The 17943-nt window shown below is 40.5% G+C and overlaps 1 protein-coding gene across 2 annotated transcripts; it reads right to left on the bottom strand.

The window, feature by feature from the left end:
• Positions 1-4024: 4024 nt before the first annotated feature.
• arrdc2 (arrestin domain containing 2) lies at positions 4025-15537 on the bottom strand. 2 transcript variants are annotated; one of them, XM_022766462.1, is made up of 8 exons: positions 15455-15537; positions 14329-14583; positions 7297-7514; positions 7091-7193; positions 6734-6990; positions 6467-6629; positions 5814-5974; positions 4025-5493 (listed from the first exon to the last, which is right to left on the bottom strand). In XM_022766462.1, exons 2-8 carry the CDS (start codon positions 14579-14581, stop codon positions 5440-5442), a joined length of 1209 nt encoding a protein of 402 aa, XP_022622183.1. In that variant the 5' UTR covers positions 14582-14583; positions 15455-15537; the 3' UTR covers positions 4025-5439. The 2 variants fall into 2 exon arrangements, with proteins under 2 accessions (XP_022622183.1, XP_022621407.1); XM_022765686.1 differs by lacking the exons at positions 14329-14583; positions 15455-15537 and adding an exon at positions 9239-9626.
• Positions 15538-17943: the final 2406 nt, after the last annotated feature.

Here is a 17943-nt window from a genome sequence, read left to right as displayed (position 1 = left end):
CATGCTCTCTCTCTATCTCGCGTCCAGCTTTTACTTAAGTAATCATGTTTCCTCAAGCAAGTTGTTCCCAGATGTTTGTGACACACTGGTTACATACATACACACTCACATGCGCTTGCGTTGTCTGTTTACAATTTGTGCCATGCAACCACTTTGCAATTCACTGCTCCTCTGAAATGTAATTAGTGATTGGGGATGCACTGCCACTGCACTATAGTTACAACTTGTCCGAAGTGTTTCAGAGAAGGAAAAACTTTGTCTCCATTTGGACCATGTGATTATGTTAACTTAATTTAGTGCTGCACAAAGACTTCAGAGGAAATGATCACTGTTGGTCAAAGACAGTTTTTGTCAAGTAGTGGCTTGTCTGTATGATGGGGGGGGGGGGGGGTCAAACAGGATGTACAGATTTCTTGGAAAACATGAGTGGATTATCAACAAACATGTTTCAATTTTTACAAAAATTTGTACTCACATCACATCAGTGAATTCAAACTCTGCTACTCCAAAGTTCTTGTTGCCCATGTTGCACAGAATAGAAGAGTGACGGTTCTACATTTTGATTCTTGATCTCAATCTTTTTCTCTCCGGTAATCACAGGTACAATCTTTTGCTTAATCAGGTCAAGAAAACAGATGTGCTGAAAAGGCCTGTTGCGCATGTCCACCTTTGATCTAGGCCACGAAACACCCTGAGGCAAGACTGTAGGTACGCAGGTTACACTGTGTGAATCTACTGGTTAGACTTTCCCCTTCAAAATAAGACGTCAGTCCTCCGAAGAGTGCACCAAGCAGCACAGAACAATGTTAAATGTCTTGTAATAGGTAAGTGCAGCCTTTTGACATTTTGACAGACTGGATCCTCCATAGTTTTGAGGTTATATCTACATAGTTACATGTAATCAAAACCTAATGATCCTCATGTGGAAATTTGGTCATTGCAGCTGCAGATAATAAGAAAGAAAAAATAGAAGGAAAGGGGGGGGGGAAAGTGATTAAAGTAAAACAGGTGCTAACACAAACAATGAACAGATTCAGTATGTGGGCCTGGTGTTTGTTTTTTAATGAAGTCAGTTTCATTGACCCATTGACAAGAATTCTATGGGATGCTTTTCTGGTTCATATAAAATTTACCTTGCAGGTGTTCATGCAGGTCTCTGTTACAACCCGACTGCTCAGGTATACAGATACAGAAGAAAGTTGTAAACTGGAAAAACACAACAAAACAGACTAAACCACCCTATTTAGATGAATATATACAAACAGAATATTTGCACAATAATTTCACATACCAAACCAGACAGGCAGGTTTAACAGTAGAAGCCCAAAATGCACAACATTTAAAAGGTTAAATGACTCAGTTGGACTAACTCAGAAAATCAAGTGGAAGTAGGATTACAGGAACAGGGTGGAAGACAAAGTCATGAAAACATCTTGTTCACTTCTTTCATCATGCTGACTGTGTGGACGAGTCTCTTCATAAAAACCACACAGGTTCACAGTCAGGTCAGCCACGGAGACTTTAGGGTGACGGACACCTCAGTGTTCGCCTTCACTTCAGTCCGAGACAAATACAAAGCAATGTATCATTCTGTACTGTATTCATATTAAGTTTAACCTTAAATAGTCAATGGGTATTTATGCTATTTTGGTTTGAATTGACTGAGGAACAGAAATCTTTGATTTCATACTTTAAAACCACTTATATTTCACTTTGTTAAGATTAAGGTAGAATACCTCTGGGGGGTAAAACAACTAAAGTTAATCTTTAAAAGACCTTTGGAAGCTTTAAGTGTCCCTCATGATTCTCTCTGTTTACACTGGGTGTGAATAATGTGGTGAATTATGGGTTTAACCAGTTCATTTAAGGTATATTTGAGTAGCCTAATGTTGTCAGAAGGAAAGTTAAGTTCAGAGAATAAATGAACACCATGGTTATGTTTAGTGGCGTGTTTTATGGGACGATAAAGGCATTTAAAAAATTTTGAAGGCATGTTTTGCTGCTTGTAAAAGGGTGTGGCGTTTGTTTGCATTAGGTCATTTATTCCTGCACAAAGTCAACTACAATTCTGTCCCACTATTTTTTATAAAATTTCTGTAAACATGTCTGGAATCTTCGGCAGCTTTGTTCCTATTCCTGTTGAGCAATAATCAAAATGTATCAAATAGATAAAAGTATACTAAACAATATTCTTTGTGGAACATGAATCTCACAAAAATAACCGTAGCACTGTTTCTACTCGGTGTGAGGATCTGTGAGGATATTTAACATTTAAAAGGTGAGATTCTGCACTTGTGACATGTTCCGTCTGTGTATTACTACATGTTGATGAGTCTTTAATTGAAAGTTGTGACTTCAGTGAGTTACAATTTCTGGTCAGAGACACAGAGCGGGAAGACCATCTTTCAGAGCACCCAGGTTCAAGCCTCCCTCCCTGTTCAGGTGTCTGTCCTTGAAGCAGACCATGATAATGATAAATGTGAATATGCTAGTTCCTTATCATCCTCAAATTCTCTCATTTCTTCTTTCTTTGATCACATGAGCTGTGAGATTTTAAGACACCACACCACTGCTGAGTCAGTAAAGTCAGTAAAAACATGGGACAAAAAGACAAGATATGCTTCTGTACAAAAGGTTAGTTAAACAGAATAAGGTCTTTCTATGCACAGAGCTACGTTAATGCCACTGCTACCACATACGCTGACCTCTGAGCGGCGTGTGGTCAGAGGCAAGAGAAAAGCCAGGGATCAGTTACAATCCCATCATATGTTTTGATTAAGGCCAGACCTAATGTTTAATTGCATTTCTGGCTTTTCTATTGAGTGCTCTCTAAATAAATTGCTTGGTCTATGAAATAGTTTTGTCTGATTTACTGTTCAAAATTCAAAGGTAGTGTGTTTACAATATTATAAAACTGAGATAAACGGCAAATCCTCACATTGAAGCAGCTGGAACCACAGAATCTCTGGTGTTTTGGCCTGAATGATTACCCTAAATGTTTAAGTGATTATCAAAATTGTTGATGGTTGATTAATCAATTACTTGACTTATCGTTTAATTTTTTTTTTTTTTTTTTTTTAGTATATTTTTTTGGGCTTTTTTTAATGGACAGCACAGTGGAGAGTGACAGGAAACGGGGAGGCAGAGAGAGGGGGAATGACATGCAGTGAAGGGCCGTCCGCGATGCGGGGATTCGAACCGGGGCCGACTGCAGCGAGGACTGTAGCCTCTACACATGGGGCCGCCTGCTTAAACACTACGCTACAACCGACGCCCATAATCGTTTAATTTTTAATTAGGATAAAACATTCCCAAACACTGATTTTGTGTCAGGTGTAAGTGATTGTTGTTCTTTCAAATTATTGTGTGAGTATTCAAACTTCTCAGTGAAACACTTCTCCTCAGCGCTGCACTGAACACCTCTCTGTCCTTCCACTTTAAGGCAGTTCGGAGAATAAACCCCAGAGAATTTCTCCAGCTTGGCCTTCATCCATGTTTACAGCTTTGTCTAACATTGTGTATAATTCACTGAGCTGCTTGTTTGTTCCTATGTGTTATATGTTTACAAGTGCCAAAAGAAAATAGCTGAGGTACTTGTTGGAAATTCATGTAAACATAGTACAAACAGTACAAGAGGGCTCTAGATAAGATCCATGTATCTGCTGAACTGAATGTCATAAATAATTCAGTCCTGACTTGGAACTTTTTATTCCCGTTTTTTTTATTTATTTTTTTCTTAAAAAAGAAGCAACAGAGGCAACCAGAAAAACTGGATTACGTAAATCGGGAATATTAGAACTGTCACAGGCATAACTGTCTAATTATTGTTTTGATCCAGTGAGTATAGCTCACTTCTGCAGTGAACCCTGCCCTTGGCAGTAATATAGTTTTGACTCACGCTGCTGAACATGATGTACCAATCCACTGGCACGCAACATGCTAGAAGAAGCCCTCTACTATTTCCCTAACAAAGTGTACAGCTTACATACCAGTCAAGGTTTGAAGGAAACACTGGAGACAAACATCCATTTAAGCTTTTTTTATTAGAAAAAATTAGAATTAGAAAACTTTGGCAAGATTGTGAATCAACAATTGCATTTGTATAAAAATACATTCGGTTTTTCAGTGCGTGCCGAGGAAGTCGCACAGCTGACCCTGAAGACCAGTTTTTTTTTTTGTTGTTTTTTTTTTGGAAGTTGAGGCAAAAACTTCATCCTCAAGTTAGTTTTTGGAATGTTCTTTAGTCCATACATTTCAGTGGCGTCGCCAGCTTGGGGCTCGACTTGTACGCTGAGCGGTGTGCTCTGGATGAGCCTCACAAAGCGCCCCACAGCACCGAGGCATCTGGCTCCCATCAAAAGCTTCAGACCACATGGCTCAGAGGTCTCCATCTCCTCCTCCTCCTTTTGTTTAGCAGCTGGGAGAGCTAATCTATGAGCCTCGTGCAGCTTTATACACAAACTGCTCATCCTATTTTATAACTGTGCTAAAATCAACAACCACAGCTATCCGACACTTCAGTGCCTTAAGCCTTGTATTAACACAACACTTCTCTTGGAATCCAGCCACATACAATCCAACCGTTTTTTTTTTTTTCTGTTGTTGTTCTAAGTTCTTTCAGAATACATTCACTTCTATTCAACTCTATGAGAGAACGACTCCCTGAAACTCTCATGCAATCTTCCACTGCAGATAAATAAGGCATATGTTTTTTTCCCTTTTACATATTGTTACCTGCATGCATAAAATACATCTACATCTGCTTATTTAACTTGTCTCTTCCACCGTCACACCTTCAGATACAGTATGTGCTTAAGTAACAGTAGAAATCATCACAGGCACACTGCTGTTGAGTCACACGATGCATAGCAATGTAGGTTGTTAAAAACTACTGTGTTGCCAGGCAAAGGAGAGTGGAAATTGAAGACAATAATTGCACTTGTTTCTTTACGCCACTCAAAGTTACAATGTACTGCTAAACATGTGTCAACTTATCAAGGGCGATTTTTTCAACTCTCCACCTGACAAATATCAAGTGATCTACCCCCCCGCCTCCAATATGTCCCTTAAATCTCAAAAAAATCTCTTCACGTGAGGGAATCGTTGATTGGGAGGTATTTGCAGCTCACTTCGTCATGAGCCAAAAATCACTTGGGGAGGACAGGAACTGATGTAGAGAAGTTGCTTCCCTCGCAACAGAACAGGAGAGCGTCCACTTTACTTTATGGACTGGAAACAAAAGTGGCAGCTCCTCCAGTGACACCCAGTTCCTGCGAGCTCCATCTCCTCTCCTGACCTCTCCGTGGCGCTCCAGTCCCTCTCCACAACACTTGGAGTGACCAGGGGCCATTTACCAGAGAGAAGTAATCCAGGAGAAGACAAATCTCTTGATTCTTTTCGATAATTTTAGTCGCTTGACTCTCAGGCGGGGCTCATGGTTCAACACGTCATGCAGCGAGGTCTCATGTTAAAGGGCTGGGGGTTGGGGTCAATCTGTAGGCAGGAAATAGAAATAAAGACACATAAGATGAAGGTTCAGTAAACACAAATTTCAGTCTTTCTCCGAGCAAAAACAGTCAGCGCTATGATGCATTCTGCCTACATTCAGCCCACACCCACGGCTATATTTTCATGTAGATACAATTCAGCTGTGATCTCAACAGTATCTTTGGCAGCTAAGAAGCGCTTTAGGGATGTTTTAAAATGTATCTACACACAAAGAAAAAAATCTCTACAAGCTTTTATATGTGCCAATCAAACACTGCAATACCGTGGGTGAGGGTGCGTGTTGTTTCCAGCATTTGGTGACTCACCTCGCTGTACACCGGCGGAGGTCGGAAGCGAAACTCTTGAACAAAAGCCATGAGGGGGCGCTCCAGGATCCCACTCAGGTCCTCGGCTGGCTGTGGGACCACCGCGTTGTTGCACTGCCCGGCCTCCTCCTCTGTCACCACAGAGCTGTAATCTGGAGGAGCTGCAGGGAGGGAAAGAGGCAGGATTAGTGCACTGGTCTGACTCAACAGAAAAGCACAGGTCCAAACACTAAGCTGCTGAGTCATCACTGCAGTTAAAACTCTTAAAAACCCACATTACATTTACTGCCTTTTGCATTAACAAACACTGATTTGAACCAACATGATTCTCAGCAGAATCGAAACCTTTGTTTGTTTATGCATGCTGGCATCTGACTCTGTGGTATTTTGGCAGTAAAGTGATCATAAAAGTAAAAGAGGGTACAGGCCCACAAACTGATAGAGGTTGGAGAAGCTCTTCGAAAGCAAAAAAGGGAGCAATTTCTAAAGAGTGTTGTTTTTATCTGCAGAGTCTGAGCACTAAATGTTGATAAATGTTCAGCTAAGTCTGGGAAAAAATAAAATCAAAATGTCACTGTTATAATAATTGACTCCCTATGCACATCTAGACCTACACATGCATCTCTGCCACTGCAGTATTAAAGGACACTTACGCTCAGGCTGCTCAGGGATGGCCATACGCAGCCACTCCAGGTTGACGCTGTACTGGCTGCTCACGCTCGAGGTCCGGCTGCCGAAGGGATGGAGAGGGATGGTGCCTATGACCAGCGGCAGCTCCAGACACAGCTTCGATGTCCCAGGAACGTCGACACAAACCTGTTAGGGGGGGAGTGGAGAACTGTTGGATCCAGCAACAAACACGCAAACAGTGAATCTTCAAATTCATAAGAAATGTAAAAGGCGCTGTTGACTAAGCTCACCTTGAGCATGTACTCCACTTTGATGATACGGCACTGCAGGACGGAGGGGCCCACAGGTGGGATTTTGATGGCGCGGCCGTGCCAAGTCTCCCGGCACCTGGCGCCCACAATGTCACCGCACAGTGTGGCCACCACCGAGCGCTTCTGTTTCATGGTGCCGCGGGCGATGAACGTCTGTGTCTGAGTGATGAAGGCTTTGGGCACGATTGATCTGGAGGTAGAGTTGTCAAACTCCGCAAAGACGGGTATCACCTCACCTGCAGAGACGGAAAGCATGTCAGAAATTGCCAAAACTTCTAATCTGACCAACGAAGAATGTGTTTATAGAAGGTGTTGTTTCAGATGCTAGACTCTGACCTGGTGTGTAGCCTTTGCGGTCGATCTTTGCCGTTACAGACACCTGTCCAAAGTTGCGATACCAGGCCCGTGCCATCTTGTCCTTCGTTCCAGCCTGCGGCGCCTGGGAATGACGAAAACCCAATCAGTGAGCGCCTCAGAACAGCCAGAACACCATGAAAGCGTGTGATGAAACATTCATGAAAAGTGAGGGCTGAGGTGCTCACCAGTAAGGCTGGTGTGTTGATGTCAATGGGCTCGATGACTGTGAACTCCTTCTTGAGCTTCTTGACGGTGGCCCACGGCCTGTGTAGCTTAACTTTGACCCAGTAACGGATGCTGCCATGTTTCCCCTCAAACGAGGTGACCAGTGTCTCCTCTGGCAGCTGGAAGCTGAATGGAAATTCATGTCTGCCAGCAGGAAGGACAGTAACTTCACCATTATCTGAGAGGAAGAGAGAGAAACAGAAAAACCATGTTTAAGATACAGCTCATTCACTTTTTGTTTTGTTTTTGTTTTGTTCGTGAGGGTCGCGTCACTCCCTCGGTTAGTCTCTTCCTGTGGGGGTCAGGTTATCATCAGGAAGCACAGCAGAAAGTAATAAAGCAATTCAACACAATGAAATACAGTTTCTAAATCTCTACTGTGATCGACTCTCTAGTTTTGTTTAAGGTGATTCATGTAGCACAGCACAGCACAAGAATGGTAGCAAATGGCTTCTTCTGAATGAAATATAAACATTTAAAAAAACACTAGTATTCTTTGGAAATCCTTATAAATTAAGCTGACTTGGTGAGAGAGTATGAACAGATCTTTTAAGCAAGACTTTTGCTGAAATAGAAATCGCTCTGTCTTTCTTTGCAATCACATGGCTTCCGTGCTTGCTCAGAGGGGCGGTTCTTTCTCCATTGTGCTGACTGAGAACATGTTTTCCTCAAGCTGTATTATACAGCCCGTCTCAACTGCTCTGTTTTTTCACTCTCTTGCTGCACAGGTCCGGGAACACGTGTTTGCGTTTAACAGACTCAGTGTGTTTTGTGTCCCTTTGTTAGCTGCAAGCTCCTATTTGATTTAAATTACAATACCGTCACTGTCAAATCCTCTTAATGGGTTAAGTGGGGTTGTTGTGAACATATTTTTTTTTTTCAAGCACATCTACAAAGAAAAACACAAAAAAAACCCAACTTGTTCACATACCACAGACTAAACTGATATACATGTTATGTGTTTTAAAAATTGCTGTTAGCATGCAGGATTTCAAAGGAGACCCACGAGGCAGACAAACTGAAGCAGGAACATAAAACCGAGAAAGCTCTGGCTGTGAATTTCCTGTCTACACTTTAAACCAAAACAACCCTGAATGAAGGTAAAAACCTGAGGTTCCTCTGCTCATTTCACAGGAGGAAAAAAAACACCCAGGATTTTCTTTGAATGAGGCAGTCTGATGTCAGAAGTATTTCTTTCAACAGATGTTTTCACAGCAACAAAGCAATGTATAGACAGCTGCTGCAGCACGTTTGGCTCCCTTCTTATACAGTAAGGTTTTTAAACTTACATATCAAGTTGTGACCAACAACAAAAACTTCTCATATGACAGAAGAAAGTATCAACAACAACAACAACAACAACAACAAAAAATGCTTTTGTCAATGAATGACTGGATGCTTGTTTTGTGCATTTTCTGAATCTGGATGTCCACTTTTACTTCTTCGAGGAACTTTTCAACAAGAAAGTAAGCATCTCCTAAACTTGACCTTTGTTTCATTCACTCAGTATTAGAAGGTCAAGTCAACTTTTCATCTACAGTGGAACAAGTTTGTAAATCAAGTCATAGTCAACAAAGCCTGTGAGGAAAACAACTGAACAGAGGGTCCAGGTCCAAAAACAAGTGATAGTTTGACTTCTTAAGACATTTACACGACCAGAGAAGGTAGGACTGTTTGCATCATCCATTTAACTCTCATACTAAATCATGAAAACAAAACTTACAGAAAAACAACTAGCTCAGTGTCCCCAGATAAATAGGCCACTTTCATTATCAGTTCAGTAGCTGGCATTTGGTGAACGAGAGGACGATGCTTTTTCAGTTTCGATGCATGCCGGTTATTTCACAGGTTTACAGACATGATGAACCCTCTCCCACCACCGAGCCTGCACAGTGGACTGACCTGCCTGCAGCAGCACCTCTCTCCGGTTCAGGTACTCCACCTCGTCGCTGTAGTTCTGGGTGTACGCGGTGCTGGAGCCGGCGGACCGGGACTCGGTCCAGTGCACTTTAGCGAAACCTTCGGCGTGGAGCTTCAGCGAGTCCACCCTGCTCTCCCCGGACAGCTCCAGCACCACCCGGCCGGACACCACGTCCCCGCTGCTGTACACCGGAGGACAGTCCACCTCCGCGGAGTCGAAGACGATGTCAAACTTTTTCAACTTGTCGAAAATCATTTTCTTTGCAGGATATGCGAGTCCTCTCAAAACGCAAAAGTGAGCGGTTCCCGCAGTATGTGTGAGTGTGCTGAAGTGAGTCTTCGGGCTGCTGATGTTTTACTTGCACTTGTTTAAAGCTCAAACTGCTGGGCCCTTTCTGATGCAGCCCTATTTGGAGCCTGAAAAAGTGGGCGGGATTATCTGAATTTATTATGTAAGACCTCAGGAGAGGTTTGAAGGCTGGGCGACGCTGCCTTCAGGTGCTCTTCTTTGGCACGGACTTTTCAGTTCTACAGTCGTAAAGTCAGACATATGGCTGCATTTGACTGGTTTATTCAGCCAGCAGGAACGCCAAACTTACTTTTCAGGAAAGTTTCAAACAGCAAGTTTCAACAGGACTTGGAGTGTGAAGGTTTACAACAAACACTGCAGCAGCTGTTTCCAATAACAAATGTGTGAAATCAGTTGCTGCTTAAAACCATAAGACTTACATCTCACAGTTTCAAGCCACTGCTGTTTTGCTTAGTTGTTTTTTAATTGTTTGATGTTTTGTTTTAAGCATCATTACGAAGAGGAAAAAATTCTCATCAGGCCAAAAATGATGCTTTCCTTCATTCACTAATCAACCTTAAACCATCACCATGTTGCACATTTACAGGTTTGGATACAGGTACAAGTCTGGACAAAACCCATCCACCTCATGATTTCCAATAAATGACAAGCACTATGAAAGTAAAAGTAAAACTCAAAACTGCCACAACTTCCATGAGAGCCATTCACCTGATGACTGGTTATGACAACATGGATGTTGTGTAAAATTCACACTAACTTAATTCTTATTTACCACTTAGTTGAGCTACTTGAGTGCAGCACTTCTCCTAACAACCCATATTCCCAGACCGAGCTTGAAGGCAGCATAATAAACATGCAGGACTGGGTGTGGAGGGAGCAGAGAGGAAAACAGGGCCTGATGATTGATGGTTACAGGTTCTTAGAAGAAAACAGGCCTACTGAGCATGCCTCAGTCTGGCAGAGTTCCTCCTCCCTGCACAGCTCAGAGGAAAATAGTTTCACTCGGGACCAAAGCTGTTTACTCCACTTTTTATGTCGGTTTGAACATACTGTTACACTGCGTGGGCCGCCGCACACATGGAAAACACACAGCCCCACACATGAGCATGCAACATATGCCACCAAATCCCCTTACAACTACAGTCACTGTACCGTCTTTGATAAAGGGATACTATAGAGATAACACGGGATAACTATAAGTTACCACTTAAAGAAAACTTGTGCAACAACTTGGTAACTTGCATAACCAAGCATAGCACTTCCAACATTTCCAAACAAAGCCAGCTCTGAGCAGAATTGGTTTTCTTCCAAACTCCTCAGTAAACTCAAAAAAACACTTCTGAGTTGGGTTACTCTCTTCATTCAATCCAAAATCCGTCAAACAGAAATCAAGTCTGGTTTGAGAAAAACAAAGTTGTTTACTCCTTTGTTCCCAGAGATGAGGAGTTAGCTGTCTACTGCCACCAATTGGTGATATGGAGGCAGTGTGCACAACTGCAGGACTACCAGGATGCTTTTATAGCCAGCAGATGTATGAATCTGGGAAATGTGAAACTCTGAGTAGAGGATGCTCACAGGTTATGACAAACTAGTGTCTCCCCTGGCTGTCATTTTACTTCTCGCAGGTTGGTATAACAGTAGAAAGCAGATGGAGGTTTTAACTGCATGTTACCTGCATCATAGGACATTAATTTATTGTTTTTTTGTTTTTTGTTTTTTAAATACAATGTGTCTTAACCAACAGCAGAATATTATGTCAGTGGTTCCGTTTCTATTACTTTGTCAGTTTATACTAAAACATTCAAGAAGCCCCAGCACTGGGTAAAAATGAAGCCCAGCGCGCCACCTGCTGGTGACAAGGAGCAGTCCCTGGTTCTGCCAGGCCCCCTGGTCTCTGATAAGATGAACATGAGGTTCCCTGCACAGAATGATGGGTCTGATAAACACTCCAGACTCAACCTAATCATTGCTGAAAACATGTTTGTAACTGCTGCAGACTAAAGTAAACACATTCCCCTATGTTTACCAGAAGAGCTGCTGTGTACACAACATTACAAAACAAACATTAACAATGAAGCCCTTCATACCTCAGAGCAGAGAGGGGCTTGAGAAAGTGTAATTCCTCTGTGATGTTTGCAAGAGAAACGAGTCCGACAAGTTCACTCTAAGATAAATTTCTGTCTTTAAAAGGGAAAAACAATCATTCACAACAAAGAAAAAAAAAACTAAAACATGCATGAGCTGAAAATGACATGACAATGTAAAATGAATGGAGAACAGCAGCTGGCTGCAGGATGGAGGGAGGCGAGGCTAAGGGGAGCCACGTGTTGTTTTCTTGGTTGCCACAGTAACACAGGCTGCATTTTTTAAACATCCCCCACCCCTTCCTCTTTCCTTCCTTTCCCTTCTGTCTTTCACCTTCTCCTCTTTTCTTGCTACTGCAGTCCCAACTAAACAGAACCAATAACAACATATTTAGTTTTACTTCTAAACATTTACTTTTACTACTTTGCCCAGTCACTTGTATGTGCAAAATTTGTGGGTGAATAAAACAAATTTTGTCCTTGAAAGGATTTTGGGACGTACACGAAAAGGATGAAGCTTTGCAAAAACAATTCAAGCTGTTTTTTCCTGGACACATTCTACAGTGTCACACTAAGAAAGCACCCATGTACTGACTGCAGCTTTTTATTTGACCGCTATATATTTATATCAACCATCTTAGAAGATCTCTTTGTAAGATCTATTTGTATTAGTATTTGGCAGCCATCTGTGTCTATAGCTACCTTAAGACAGCCAGTGTTATGGTGGCTCAAAATTGCTGAGCATTATTGATAAACCCTGTATGGTGACATCAAGTCCAAAATCACTACTTTGTGATTTTTGGTGATCACATCATCTTGAGATGTTTTATTAGGCGTGGGAGATATGTTGTATGTTATATGTGATTTCATACAGAGATATTGATATATATTATGATATAATTCATTTTCTGAGAAATCAATTAAGAGCTCATCACTGGATGAAATTACCAGCCAAGAAGGTTTGTTTGGCTAATTAAGCAAATAAAATACACTTCATCACACTGATGATAATATAAATGATATATTTGCCATAAAAGTAATGTGACTCATTGATGAGCACCTCTTTCCACTATGGCCTTACAACACCCAGAGAGGTTAAAGGGATAGATATCATGGTACAAATTGTAGAACAAAATTTCGGGCAGTGGACAAATTGGTATCATCTTACAACATATATCTAATATTGTCCTCCACTGTGCTTTATTTCAAAGGACAAGAGATGCAAAAAAAATTTGGCCTGCTGTTGAATGAGAAGCATTTGAATGCATCTATACCTTTAACTATACAGTTTCCCAGTTAACTGTTTTTGTTTCAGTTTTGATTTTGAGCCACTTCCTGTGTGAAGCACTTTTCTCATCGGTGAGCACACCAATATCAGATAATTTGGCAGAACAGGAGGAAGTGACAATTGTGCTGAAGCAATGTATCCATAATCATAAAATGATTATGATATTAATGAACTGTTAATAAACCGTTGTACTACACTAGTAATTCATCAAGTAAAGAGACCAAACATTTGCTTTTTTACAAATTTTCAATACTCGCAACAACAGCAATAATATCATAATAACAACAACAGCTTTATAAGAGACTCTGCATCTGGTGTCTGTTCATATTTACCTGCCTGACCAGACTGAGGAGTCAAACCAAATGTAGGCTGCTGTTTACAGATCATCTAATCAAACATTAACCGCTACCTACAATTTATTTACTCGGCTACTATGGCCTATATTCTCTGCCTCTGTTTTTAAGTTGCCTGGTGACTTCCACACAAGGGGAATGTCACACCTTACAGTGTTACGTCCTATACAATAAAGCAAAGATGTGTTTATTTGGAGCCAGCACTAATGGATTTGTATTTAATCTTAGGATTATGTTATCTGGCAGATGTATCTGGATGAGCCAGTGTCAGCTTCTCTCCCAGCTTTCCATGTAACACATTCGGTCCAGGTGGCTTCATTTTGCAAACTGCAGCAACTACAAGACACAGAAGCTACCAGCTGGCACATGACAGCAGTTTTACACCACATTATTCAGAGAGAGAGAGAGAGTGATAGAGATAAAGAGAGAGAGAACCTTTCATCCACCAACTGCAATACATGCTGAAATACAGTCACTATGTATATCACAGCAAAGCTAGAAACTATAGCTTACTATATATATATATATATATATATATATATATACAGATACAGTAAGGGACGAAAGAGAGTACAAGAACTACAACAAAGTCATCACAAATGATACAAATCTCTCTCCTTATAAAGAAGTGAAGGCACTACAAAAAGCCATACTTATTTCTAGTCACCTTTGGACTCCTGCACCTCCAGTCAGTGCATCCCAGCTGAACCTGTTGACTTGCCTTATTTGACTCTCTTTGCTGAATATTAAAATGCATTTATTTGGCTAAAATATAACTAGGTCTACATTAAAAATTAACTACATTTTATGTGCAAAACACAGACATGTTTTGTATTATTTAGAACTTACACCACTGTGTGTTTCAAAAACAAAATTATGAAACCAAATCAAATAATACTTTAAAAAAGAACTCTGCAACCTCATAAAATGCAGCTATAACTCACACGGGTTTTACTTATTTCCCATGAATAAACACAGTGTGAACTGCATATTAACCTTTCAGGGGACTAAAACCAGCTGCAGCTTTCGCCACTGACCTCGGATCAGATGCTGTCTCTTCCTGAAGTAGGTGATCTTGGAGGTGTAGTCGTTATAGACAGAGTTCATGCCACGGTTCTCCAGCCAGTGTGCCGTGGCCACTCCTCTACCCTGTACCTTCAGGGAGTGCACTTTAGTGTCTCTGTGGAGCTCCAGGATCACCTGGCCAGACACCACCTCCCCTCCAGTGAACGCAGCATCAGCCGGACCATCCAGATCCAGCATGAAAGACTTAATGGAGCTCAACGTCATTACTGGAAGTGAGGAAAGGAAAACAGTTAAAAACATAAAAACACACAATTTGGCAAGGGCCACGCACTAACAAATACTGTATGTGTAGAACTGGTTGTCAGGTGCTGTGAAAACCATAATGCAAATAGCCAGAGCAAGGAGGCATACATTATTTAAGCGCCTTGTCTACGGGTTCTGAGTAAACAAGGGAAATCCAAAACAAATAAATTATAAACGTGAAGTCCTGTATTTACCTTTTATATAATTGTATGCAATGTTTCTGGATTGCTTTTAAAGGTGCACTTCTCATTAAACAGAAACTCCACTGAACATAGTCTTAATTTCTGATGTTTTTCTTTTAGGGATCTTCAGGGTGGGGTGGGTGTTTCTGCTTATGGTCCTTGACAGCCAGGGCCAGCCCTGCCAGTAGATTCAGTGATGTCTGTGTTTTTAAACACGTTTTATAAATGTTTAATAGCATAAGAAAAGTAACGAAGATGCTAAATATTCTCTTACATTGGCCCCTGAACACAATTAAACAAAAAGGTTATTAAAAATACTGTGTATACTAACATTTTTTGTTAACTTCACAGTGTCATGCTTTCATTCATCGATACATACGATAAATAACAGCACATAACAAATTCCACTTTCTAGCAACAATATGTTACTGACCGACTCTTTTTTCCACAAATAGTTCTGTTCCAGCTTTGATAACTATTTTCTATCGGGCTAATATTGTTTACATTTCCCGTTATGCGACCGGTGCATGTTTAACGTCAATTTTATAAACGGCTCGTGCAGGTCTCAGCCAATCGGGATTGGGAACCGGGACTACGTTTTATAAATGTCAGTTGTGAACGTTACGCTGACGTTTGAAAGACTGGAACTCACCTGCAGGACTGGAGCAACACCGTTGTGTGGACGAAAGCGAATTTCACAGCAGAATATCCACACTCTGTGTTCACCCCGACTGGGTGTTAAATGGAAACCACGCTTTTATAAACGGTGGCGGGTTTAAACGCCCATAAACACAGCGGCTCTCTGTTTTACACCAATGACAAAGAGCACATGCGAGTCACGCCCGCCCACTTTACAACAGAGGAAGAGGAGGGGGACGATAGCGTGGAGATACCAAGGGGAGAGTCCTGGCTGACTGTAGCTAGGTCAACGAAACGATATAAAAAATGAAACTGTGTGTGGCCTATGCGTCATTTATTTAAAAAGAAAAAAATCATTCAATCAATAAGAAGCATAGAATACTTTGAATGAATAATTAGAATAAGATTTGATTTTTGTTGTTGGTCTTTTATTTTGAAGGATGTGTCTTTTTACGTTAGCTAAACGGTCAGCAAGACTGGGTAACTACCCGGAGCCCCAGGTTTACTCAATATCATTCATCATCATAACATAATCACACATTTGTTTGCTCCACTAAACTACAACTATCAACTATGACCTTTGTCCTCCATCTTTTGGCCCTGGCCTTGAGGAGGGACTGAGTGTTAGATTCGAGTTTTAAGACCTTAATTGTTTTAGTTTGAGTTCATTTGTTGTAAAATTTACTTTATCACATTTCTTTTATTTTTTCTTTGTGTCAAGTTATTAACAATGAAAACCACATGAAAGGTTATATTATTCCATCATAGGAGTAGGCCTATTGTAATGCTGCAGCCAACACTAATTTTCATTATCAATGCATCTGACATTTATTTTGTTTAATTACTGATCGACTCCTCTGTGTATAAAATGTCAGAAAATAGTGGGAAAAATGGCCATTATTCCAGAAGCCCAAGTTAAAATATTCATATAGCTTTTTTTTTGTCTGACCAATAGTCAAAAATACATACATATATTTATTTATATATATATATATATATTTATATTTATATATTATATTAATATTATATATATATTATATATGTATATATGACATTTACATTTTAGAAATTGGTACCAGTTAAGCTTTGACATTTTTGCATAAAAACTGTTGCACATTCATTTTCAACTAAGTGATCAATTAATCAACTAATAATTTCAGCTCTAGAGTACTGGTTGCTTTCTGGGTGCCACGGGAAACCTAATCATGAAACTGGCATTTATGGTGGGGGTCAATAGGGGCCCAACAACAACAGGTAAATCCGGCCATCATTAGCGTTAGCGCTTATGAAATCACTATCAAGTATTTTCTCTTTCATTATTATTGTAAATTTGAATAGAAAAACACTACTACAGAACATACAAGTATGATGAGATACTTAAATTATGTAAAACTAACAGCCTATTTCACAAAGTAATAGCCTACAAAACCATGGAAGAGAGGAAACATAGGTAATAATAAACTAAATGAAAACGAAAACAATATGTAATATAAAATACATTCAAAAAGAATCAGTTCAGTAAATTGTGGGTTCTTTTTTTTCATGTCATGTGCCTCAGCAGGTGAAAGAGTCACATGATCGCCATGTCACATGTTGGCCCAAATACGAGTTAATGACATGACCACATCACTGACACACTTGTCTTTGTAAAAACATTTTTAGTTGTAAACTTTTTCATGCGTTTAATGATGAATGATTAATGATATAAATTCCATATGATGAATGAATGAGTCAAATCAGTAGAGAATTCTGTAAGGAAAAAGCTCATGTTTGCTGAGATATTTGCATTTATTGTCTACACTGTCTACAACAGTTTCATTCAAATTAGCAAGGTCACAGGTGAATCCTTGAGGAAGACCTGCTACCTGCTCATTCAGTAATACAGATTGTTTTTATTTAAATGACCAGGTGGACAAAAAAAAATGCTATGAATTATCTATTGTATGAATTATTCTCATTATATTCCATGATCTTACATGAAAATTTCTGGCTCAGAAGTCTCAGGCACAGTCTAGTCTATTCTGGAGTTTAATCTACTATTAAATCATATTCTTGCAGCTGTACCCCTTGGACCTGAACCTTGTTGTCCAGTTAAATTTTCATCCCATACCTGAACTGCTGCTGTCAGGTCAGGTTGATGAACTCCAGATTCAGTTTATTTACATCCGCTTGCCTGCCAAATTTTTTATCAGCAGAACCTGCATCTCAGGGTCAAGGCTGTGTTATTGCTACAACATGGATTGTTTTTACAGAGGTTTGTGGTCAATCATGCTTGAAGGAGGGGATGAGAATCTTTCTGTGAAACAGACACTAACCTTCTTCTTAGCAGTTTAGCATTGACAGTGTAAACAGGGTGGAAGTAGGACAGTCAAGTTCATGGCTTCCTCCCTCCCTGGCCTAAATATGAAAAGCGAGGCAGAGGTTTATGTTTAAGCCACCTAACTGCTAAAGCTGCACTTGCACACTGCTTCAGTATTTCACACTCTGATGGCCCCTGTACTG

This window comes from Seriola dumerili, unplaced genomic scaffold (genome assembly GCF_002260705.1).
Source record: "Seriola dumerili isolate Sdu_G_001 unplaced genomic scaffold, Sdu_1.0 BDQW01000002.1, whole genome shotgun sequence".
NCBI classification, from domain to species: Eukaryota; Metazoa; Chordata; class Actinopteri; order Carangiformes; family Carangidae; genus Seriola; species Seriola dumerili.
The sequence above is the reverse complement of the archived record's forward strand: the minus strand, read 5'-3'. Positions and strand labels throughout refer to the sequence as shown.